The sequence below is a fragment of the Rhinopithecus bieti genome, unplaced genomic scaffold (assembly GCF_001698545.2).
Source record: "Rhinopithecus bieti isolate Rb0 unplaced genomic scaffold, ASM169854v2 scaffold_41082, whole genome shotgun sequence".
Classification (NCBI taxonomy): Eukaryota; Metazoa; Chordata; class Mammalia; order Primates; family Cercopithecidae; genus Rhinopithecus; species Rhinopithecus bieti.
The window spans coordinates 131,790-141,931 of record NW_016817890.1 but is presented as its reverse complement, the minus strand read 5'-3'; the positions used below and the strand labels follow the sequence as shown (position 1 = coordinate 141,931).

The following is a 10,142-nucleotide window of genomic DNA, read 5'->3' as shown; positions in this document are numbered from 1 at the left end:
TTGCAGTGAGCAGTGATCACGCCATTGCACTCCAGCCTGGGCGACAGAGAGAGACTCTGTCTAGAAAATATATATATATATATATATATAAAAATTAGCTGGGCGTGGTGGTGCATGCACAGCTGTAGTCCCAGCTACTCAGGAGGATGAGGCAGGGGAATTGCTTGAACCCAGGAGGCGGAGGTTGCAGTGAGCTGAGATGGTGTTACTGCACTCCAGCCTGGTGACAGAGCGAGACTCCATCTCTGCAAAAAAAAAAAATTTATTGGGCCAAGTACAGTGGCTTATGCCTATAATTCCAGCACTTTGGGAAGTTGAAGTGGGCAAATCACCTGAAGTCAGGAGTTTGAGACCACCCTGGCTAACACTGTGAAACCCAGTCTCTATTAAGAATACAAAATTAGCCAGGCATGGCTGGGCAATGTGGCTCACGCCTGTAATCCCACCGTTTTGGGAGGCCAAGGTGGGTGGATCACAAGGTCAGGAGATCGAGACCATCCTGGCTAACATGGTGAAACCCCGTCTCTACTAAAAATACATAAAATTAGCCTGGCATGATGGCGGGTGCCTATAGTCCCAGCTACTCAGGAGGCTGAGGCAGGAGAATGGCATGAACCTGGGAGGCTGAGCTTGCTTTGAGCAGAGATCGCGCCACCACACTCCAGCCTGGGCAACAAAGTGAGACTCTGTCTGAAAAAAAAAAAAATTAGCCAGGCATGGTGGCTTATGCCTGTAATTCCAGCTCCTTGGGAGGATGAAGCAGGAGACTCGCTTGAACCCGGGAGGTGGGGGTTTCGGTGAGCCACGAATGCTCCATTGCACTCCAGCCTGGGTGACAAGAGTGAAACTCTGTCTCAAAACAAACAAACAAAAAGAATTGTTTACTGGCTAGGCACAATGGCTAAAGCCTGTAAGGTCTTTGGAATGCCAAAGTGGGTCGGAGGATGGCTTAATCCTAGAACTTTGAGACCAGCCTGGGCAACATAGCGAGAGACCCCATCTCTTTTTTGGGGGGAGACAGAGTCTTGCTCTGTCACCCAGGCTGGAGTACAGTGGTACAGTCTCCAATCTCAGCTCACTGCAACCTCCACCTCCCAGGTTGAAGTGATTCTCCTGCCTCAGTCTCCTGAGTAGCTGGGATTACAGGCACGCACCACCACACCTGTCTAATTTTTGTATTTTTAGTAGAGATGGGGTTTCAACATGTTGGCCAGGCTGGTCTTGAACTCCTGACCTCAGGTGATCCTCCTGCCTCCCAAATTCCTTTGATTACAGGCATAAGCCACGTGCCCAGCCAAGTATTTATAATTTTCACTGAGTTTCACAGAAGAAAAAGGAAAGTAAAACTGAAAGCCAAGCATGGTGGCACACGCCTGTGGTTCCAGCTACTTGGGGGAGGCTGAGGCAGGAGGATTGCTTGAGCCCAGGAGGTTCAGGCTTCAGTGAGCTGTGACTACAGTTGTGCCCCACCATGCCTGGCTATTTTTTTCTATTTTTTTGTAGAGGCAGGGTTTCACCATGTTGCCCAGGCTGGTCTTGAACTCCTGATTTCAAGTGATCTGCCCACCTCGGCCTTCCAAAGTGCTGGGATTATAGGCATGGGCCACTGCGCCTAGTCAAAAGTTTTTTTGAGGTACAAAAAGACTCAAAGTTTGAAATCTATTTTGAGGATTATTCTTCAAGAGAAAGTCATAGGGAAAATGTTTTCTGTCAAGAAAATGTTCGTTAAAGGAAACAGGTCCCTTTTAATCCGTGAACAAGCTTGTCTAGTTCTAAAGCACTTTCTTGTGCCCTCTCATGTGATGCCAACTGTAGTGACCTTGTGGGGTGGGCTGGGAAGGACGTAGGAGCTCCACTTCACAGATGGGGAACTAGTGGCCCGGAAAGCCCAAGTGATCTGCTGAGGGACAGTCCGGTCTTTTTATACTCAAGTCTCTAGTTGTTTGCCCCTGGGAGACACTGCCTTCTTTCTAGAGATAAGTAGCCTCATTATAATATCCATATATAAGTCCTTAGAATTTTCCAATCTCTTTTTCATCCTTTTTTTTTTCTTTTTCTTGAGATGGAGTCTCGCTGTGTCACCAGGCTGGAGAGTAGTGGCACAATCTCGACCCACTGCAACCTCCGCCTCGCAGGTTCAGGTGATTCCCCTGCCTCATCCTCCTGAATTGCTGGGACTACGGGTGCCCGCCACCATGCCCAGCTAATTTTTGTATTTTTAGTAGAGATGGGGTTTCACCATGTTGGCCAGGATGGTTTCGATCTTTTGACCTCGTGATCCACCCACCTCTGCCTCCCAGTGCTGGGATTACAGGTGCGAACCATCGTGCCAGACCCTTTTTTTTTTTTTTTGAGACAGAGTTTTGTCCTTGTTGCCCAGGCTGGAGTGCAATGGCACAATCTCAGCTCGCTGCAATCTCCCGCCTCCTGGGTTCAAGAAATTCTCCTGCCTCAGCCTCCCAAGTAGCTGGGATTATAGGCGTGTGCCACCATGCCCAGGTAATTTTGTATTTTTAGTAGAGACAGAGTTTCACCATGTTGGTCAGGCTGGTCTTGAACTTCTGACCTCAAGCGATCCACCCGCCTCAGCCTCCCAAAGTGCTGGGATTACAGGCGTGAGCCACCATGCCTGGTCTATATAGCCAATGTATTTTATGCCATGCACTGCTACCTCTCAGCTATCAGGATGGATACATGCCATTCCAGTTCCCATTAGACAGAAAATAATACTGAGTCAAAAACAGTTATCAGTAATAGTAGCTAATAGATATTGAGGCTTTATGTGCAAGTCACTGTTCTAAGTACTTTACATATATTAAGTCATTTAATCTTCAGGACAATCTAGAAGTAAATACCACAGTTATCCTGGTCTTGTAGACTAGAAAGCTGACATAAAGAAGTTAGTTCTTACTCAAGATCAACATAGCTTTGGGAATCTGAGGCGGGAGGATCTCTTGAGCCTCAGAGTTTGAGACCAGCCTGGGCAACACAGTGAGACCCCATCTCTACAAAAAGTACAAAAAATTACCTGGCATGGTAGCACACACCTGTAGTCCCAGCTATTCAGGAGGCTGAGGTGGCAGGATCCCTTGAGCCCCGGGAGTTGAGAGGTTGAGACTGCAGTGAGCAGTGTTTACAAGGCTGCACATGCCTGGGCGACAGAGCAATGCTGCATCCCCCCAAAAATACAAAAACAAAAAGCTCAACATAGTTGCAAAGTGCAACATAGCAGCAGGAGGTGGAGGGGCGCTTAGAATCCCTGCAGTCCACCTTCTCCCTGGACTTTATGCTCTACCACTGCATTATTAAAGACTCCCATTGAACCTAATAACTGCCCGGTCAGGAGGGCACAGACTGGATTGTTACCCTTCTTCATCTACCCCTTGGCTTCAATAGGCTGTCTTCCAGGCTCTGTCTTCAGAGTGAGGCAGAATGCTTTATTGTTTGTGTATCCATCGACTTGAGCCACACACAAATGCCTGCCCTTGACTAAGCCCTCCACTGATCTGTTCCCGTAAGCTGTTACCTGCGCTGAGTGTAGTCACCAGGCGGGAGATGGTCTGCCTTTTTACAGTTGCTGTCTGGAGCCTCTGTAAATGCTTGGAGCTTAAATCTTACGATTTTTTTTTTTGAGACGGAGTCTGACTCTTGTTGCCCAGGCTGGAGTGCAGTGGTGCGATGTCAGCTCACTGCAACCTCCACCTCCTGGGTTCAAGCGATTCTTCTGCCTCAGCCTCCCGAGTAGCTGGCATGCGCCACCATGCCCAGCTAATTTTCTATTTCTATTTTTCTAACCTCATAAAGATGGGGTTTCTATGTTGGTCAGGCTGGTCTTGAACTTCCGACCTCAGGTGGTCCGCCCACCTTGGCCTCCCAAAGTGCTGGGATTACAGGCATGAGCCACAGTGCCCAGCTCAACCTCCTAGGTTTAAGTGATCCTCCTGCCTCAGCCTCCCTAGTAGCTGGCACTAGAGACAGAGGTCACCATGCCCAGCTAATTTTTTTTGTTTTTGAGACAGCATCTTGCTCTGTCTCCCAGGCTGGAGTGCAATGGCATGATCTCAGCTCACTGCAACCTCTGCCTCTTGGGTTCAAGCAATTCTCCTGCCTCAGCCTCCCAAGTAGCTGGGACTACAGGTGCCTGCCACCACGCCCAGCTAATTTTTATATTTTTAATAGAGACGGGGTTTCACCATGTTGGCCAGGATGGCCTCGATCTCGACCTTGTGATCCGCCTACCTCGGCCTCCCAAAGTGCTGGGATTACAGGCGTGAGCCATTGTGCCCGGCCGAGATGATGATGCTCTGGACTTAATAACTTTGATCAGACCTTCTAAACCCACATTTGAAGTGAGGAGCAGACCTCTAGAATATCTAGGATACATGATGGCTAGAGACACACGTGTAGCTTTTAATAGATGTAGGCTAACAGCTGCCATTTTTCCATCCTCTAAATACGTTATCCTATTTTCATTTTCCCCAGAACCCTGCAAGGCAGTGGTTTCACTTCCTAAAAGAAACTGGCAGGACAGGGACGTTACCATAGATCAGAGTTCTGGGAGAAGGGAACTGAACCATATCCCTTGCAGCTGTCTCTAGACTTCCCTGACCCCATCCTTGTTTTCTTTCCAGACCCCATGCCACAGCTGGATGTGACTGAGGCCAACAAAGAGTTCATGGAACAGAGTGAGGAGCTGTATGACGCTCTGATGGACTGTCACTGGCAGCCCCTGGACACAGTGTCTTCAGAGATTCCTGCCATGATGTAGCCAGGCCAAAGGACTAGCCAGGCTGCACTGTGTGAGGGAGATTAGAGACTCCTTTTAAAAAAAAAAAGAAATGTGAAACCTTTTTGGAAATATGATTTGTAAGATTTTAATGACCGTTTCTGGAGATCATGAGTATTTCTACAACACTGCTGCATTCATTTGACCGTTTGAGTTTGAAGACCACGGGAACAACTTTTAAACAAAGTTCAAATTGCTTTCCTTCACAGGAATCCTTTGTCCAGCCAGTTATCCACTCCTGGACACAGGACAGTTTGGGGTTACCCAAAACTGGGATGAGCAGCTTGGGATGATCCACACACTAAAGGCTGGGTTATCGGTTTCTCAGTTATGTAAATCAAGTTTCTCAGGTATGTAAATCAAGGCTCTCTGGAGTATTTATAGTACCTGCTGTTCTAACTTTAGAGTCTGGCAGCTAGGTAGGGCACTGTAAGCAGGGGCAGAGCATACCCCTAGGAGGTAGGATGTGGTGGGGTGATAGAGCAGGCCAGTTGACCTAAAAATGCTCACAAGAATGGGTTTCATCTTATTTTCATCTTTTTTTGTATATTCAGCATCTGCATATACAAGGCCTGGCTGGATCACTTTAGGATCAATATGGGAGATGAGATAAGCTCAGAAAGTTAAGATATGGGAGAAGGCAGCTCCTCCATATGAACTTTGGAGAATGGGGAAGCACCCATACTTGCTGGCCCCTCTGGGGCTTATGATAAAAGCTGTATGATTCTAGTTTTGTGCTAGAGCAATTTTGGGGGCTTACTGCTTGAGGCAAAGCATTCATCGTAGATCATAAAAAAAATCTCCAAAGGGCTGGGCATGGTGGCTCACTTTGGGAGGTGGATTGCTTGAGCTCAGGAAGAGACCAGATTTCTAGAGACCAAAAAAATACAAACACAAATATACTTTTATCAGTCTTTTTTATTTTTTATTTTATTTTAATTTTTTTTTTTAATTGTACTTTAAGTTCTAGGGTACATGTGCATAACGTGCAGGTTTGTTACATATGTATACTTGTGCCATGTTGGTGTGCTGCACCCATCAACTCGTCAGCACCCATCAATTCATCATTTATATCAGGTATTTATCAGTCTTTATTAATCTTTAATTGATCTGCACCTAGAGCATGCTGTTGTTTCTACCTAAAATGACTGGGGTCTTGCCTTCTGCTTCCTATAGAGATTCTCCTGCAAAGGAAGTGTAAGCCATTGTGTTAGTAATTCCCAGATTTCCCCCACACCCAGGCATTTTCCTAGGAGCTGGTCTCAGTCCCATATCCGCATTTCTCATCCATGGATGTCCACTCAGATTAGGTTTCATCCTGGACCAGTCATTCTAAATAGTGTGTGCTACATGGAACCCCTTGAAGTCCTACCAAAGAATCCATCATGAGCTCCAGCCACCACTAAACATTTGCGGCTACCAGGCCTTGTGGCCCACGGTGCCCTCTGCTGCCTTCAAATTCCAGCAATATGTGGTCTTGCAGGGTGGGCAAATCCTGTTCTAAGCATCTTTGTCCTCTGGTAACGAATAGCTAACAAACAGGGCACACGAGGAAGGCCAAATGTAAATGTTACTAAAATGCCTGTAATCCCAGCACTTTGGTAGGCCAAGGCAGGCAGATCACTGGGGGTCAGGAGTTCAAGACTGCCCTGGGCAACATGGCAAAACCCTGTCTCTACTTAAAATACAAAAATTAGCCGGGCATAGTGGTGCATGCTTCTAGTCCCAGCTACTCAGGAGGCTGAGGCACAAGAATCACTTGAACCTGGGAGGTGGAGTTTGCAATGAGCCAAGATCGTGCCACTGCACTCCAGCCTGGGTGACAAAGACCCCGTCTTAAAAAAAAAAAAAAAAAAAAAAAAAAAAAACTTTGACACAGACCCAAGTAACCTTATAGTTCTATTAGGCTGACTACTTAGGACAGGATCCCCGACAACTGAGCACTACCTGCAGCTACACGCTGACAGAGCTTCGGGTGGTCACTAACTTACCCAACTCCATAGGTCCATAGTCACACGAGGACAGCTTTGCATGTAACGTGAATCTAAAAGAAAACAACACCCTTAATTAAGAGGCAAGAAAGCTAACCAACCTCCAGAGCTTCATACACATCCTTCCCTTAGCCTATATTTCATTTTACAATTTCAGAGATCCAACCATCTCTGAACCTGTCTGAAACTAGCCCACATGCCATATACCAGATGACAACATTCAGGCCAGCTTCACTATTACTTTTCCTCCTTGTACGACCACCAAGACCGGTGTTCAGATCCGATGGGAAAGGGAACAGGAGGATTAAGCTGTGTTCCACATCAACTTTACCTTAAAGCACAGCTCCAGAAACAAGCTCACCTCCTCAGGATCACACACTGCCAGGAAACTTGGGGGCAACCTGCAGAACAAAAAGCTTAGTGTGAAAGCTAAACTGGCCAGGAGTGGTGGTTCATGCCTGTAATCCCAGCACTTTGGGAGGGGAGGCCAGGAGCTCGAGACCAATCTAGCCAACACGGTGAAACCCATCTATACTAAAAATACAAGAAAATTAGCTGGGTGTGATGGCGGGCACCTGTAATCCCAGATACTCGGAAGGCTGAGGCAGGAGAATCGCTTGAACCCGCGAGGCGGAGGTTGCCGTGAGCCGAGATCATGCCACTGCACTCCAGCCTGGGTGACAGAGCGAGACTCCGCCTCAAAAAAAAAAAAAAACACACCCATCTACATTGGAAGTTGACACGTGGAAGGCTTCCAGCCCTGGTCCTGAAACATTATAGGAAAGCTGAGTGGCAGCTTGCAGGTATTGTACTGACCTGTGCTGTCAAAGTCTTTCCAGGTTGCTCTTGCATGCAGTTGGAGATCCCATGGCTACCACCAGCCACAGCCCTTGGAAACATGCTGTTCTGTCCCACCAGGGAGCCCCCAGTCAGTCTCCAAAAGAAACCTACCAAGTCCCCTGCATTTCATCACTGATGTGACCCCGGGAGTCCTCGATCACCAGACCACCTTCTGTCATCTCAGAGTCTTCATCTGGACAGCAAAATGAGAACACCTGTCAAGAACAATTTTATTGCTCCCATCATTTGGTCCTCAGAACGATACGAATCTGACTAGCCTTTGGTCCGAATACTGATGCTATCAGTTAAGCTGTGTCACATCCCAGCTGGATTTTCCCGGTAGGAGAATCTTATGGTGGTTAACTGTACATGCAAACCCCCAACCGTTTCTGCTGGTCTGTGGAAACAGGCCCATTTTGATAAAGGTCTCTGGCGACAGCTGAAAGATAGCAAGTATAATGGAACTGTATTTTCCCAAAATGTTGCAGATCAGTTACAACAAACAGAACGGCGACCGTCAAGGAAAACTGTCACTCTGGGCTCCTTTTTGACCACAGCAGCTATGCGGAAGCAGCTGCAGCTTCGATAAGGGCCAAGGGGCAATTCAGATCCCAGGGCAGCCACCTAAAGCCTCAGCTGTCCATCATTACTACCTGCGGAAGTGCGCCGGAATCTCTGTTGACTAAGTCAGTCATCCTGTAGGCCCCACCGCCCACGCTGTGCCAATATTTGGTGTGCTTTTTCTCAATCTTGATGGGACCTTTTTATCCGCCTATTACAGATAAGAGGTTTAGACCGATTAAGTTACTTGCTGAAGGTCGCTTAGTCACTTAGGCTGAAAGCAACAAGCTGAGATGCACACAGGGTCTGAATGCCTAAAACCCGTCCTTCTGAAAACCGTGTCCACGAGGGCGACCTCCAGAGGCCTCGCGCGTAGTCACTAGTCCCAAAATCACCTAGCTGGTAACTGTCATAGATTCAGCTGGAGGCCATCCTGACACCAGCAGGCGGCCTCCCCCAAATTAAGACACTTCAGGCCCAGGGCTTCATCCCCGCATCCCCCAGGAGACCGGTCCCAAAACCCCTTCCATAAACCCAGCCGCCTGCCGGCAACACTCACCTGTCAGCCCAGAGAGCAGAGTTGCACAGGCCGAGGCGAGAGAAGGGCGCGGCCCCCGTGGGATCCGACCCCTCTCAAGACCGAGGGTCCCTTCTGGAGCTCGGACCCACTGGGTAGGAAGGTCCGACTCCTCCGTGCCACGTTCACCACCATATCGAGGCCTTGGGAGAAAGACCCGGCGAGTGTGGGACGGTAGCAGCAACTAGCGGGGAATGGCTTGCAGTGAGGTAAAATGAAGCTTAAACATGGCGAGCCCAGGCGGGGAAAAAGGGCGATGCAGCACCCTGCAAGAGCTTATATAGGCTGCCCCTCGCGGCCACGCCCGACAGTCGGCCGCGCGCGTGGCGCACAGCTGCCTGGGAATTGTAGTTTGCTCGCCCCGGCGTTGTCAGCGCGTCACCTCCCAAGCCCTACGCGCGTTTCCATCCCCAGGCTGCGAAGCGGGAACCGCTGGAGGCTTTCCTCCGAGCGGGAAGAAGCGCCTTCACCTTTCAGTGCTCGGCACTGGGCCCACGCAGGAAGCCGACCCGCCTTGGCCTCTGGAGATGTCTCCGGGATATCTTTCAAAGTCTAGAAATGAACCCCGTGTGCTGGGAAAGGGCTCAGGCTCTGCTCAGAGTTCTGTGGGAGTGCGAACGAGCAGCGCCTGAGTGGGTTTCGGGGAGGGGGTCATACTCCCCGAAAGGCAATTTCTTTATTCAAGGCTTGTCTCTTTCACTAATATATAATTTCACTGAGCGCGTGCTATTTAAACTGTGCCTGATTATCTGATCTAGTTTTCATAAAAACCCTGTGTATGCTCTGACAAATAAGGAAACTTGGCCGGGCGCGGTGGCTCATGCCTGTAATCCCAGCACTTTGGGAGGCCGAGGTGGGCGGATCACAAGGTCAGGAGTTTGAGACCAGCCTGGCTAACATGGTGAAACCCCATTTCTACTAAAAATACAAAAATTAGCCGGGCGTGATGGTGCGCGCCTGTAATACCAGCTACTCAGGAGGCTGAGGCAGGAGAATCGCTTGAACTTGGGAGGCGGAGGTTGCAGTGAGCGGAGATCATGCTACTGCACTCCAGCCTGGGTGACAGAGCAAGACTGTTTCAAAAATAAATAAATAAATAAATACATAAAAAATAAGGAAACTTAGGAATGGATCACATTGCAAGCGAGGAGAGGACTGGAATTTGGAGCCCACCTCAGGCACCACACATAGGGCAATGTTTTGTCCATGGAATGAATAAGTCTCAGTATGAAAACTTAGTGGTGATTGCCGAGAATTAAACACCCATCCTGTGCCTAATCTATTAATTTTTATTTATTTATTTATTTATTTATTTATTTATTTATTTATTTGAGACAGAGTCTTGCTCTGTTGCCCAGGCTGGAGTGCAGTGGCACGATCTCGGCTC

At 48.4% G+C, this 10,142-nt stretch overlaps 1 protein-coding gene and 1 pseudogene across 2 annotated transcripts in view; one reads left to right on the top strand and one right to left on the bottom strand.

Annotated features, from left to right (window-relative positions):
* TRNAU1AP (tRNA selenocysteine 1 associated protein 1) overlaps positions 1 to 4,897 on the top strand; it is a 25,285-nt gene extending 20,388 nt beyond the window's left edge. Inside the window, exon 9 of the mRNA XM_017856468.1 lies at positions 4,632 to 4,897. Within this exon, the coding sequence (XP_017711957.1) occupies positions 4,632 to 4,768 (137 nt within the window). The 3' untranslated portion in view covers positions 4,769 to 4,897. The remainder of the gene's footprint in view (positions 1 to 4,631) is intronic.
* Positions 4,898 to 5,787: 890 nt separating this feature from the next.
* Positions 5,788 to 9,035, bottom strand: LOC108518222 (putative uncharacterized protein SNHG12; annotated as a pseudogene). The gene is made up of 6 exons (XR_001882315.1): positions 8,738 to 9,035; positions 8,271 to 8,389; positions 7,729 to 7,832; positions 7,109 to 7,178; positions 6,778 to 6,830; positions 5,788 to 5,970 (listed from the first exon to the last, which is right to left on the bottom strand). The product of XR_001882315.1 is annotated as a putative uncharacterized protein SNHG12 (transcript).
* Between the last annotated feature and the right edge of the window lie 1,107 nt (positions 9,036 to 10,142).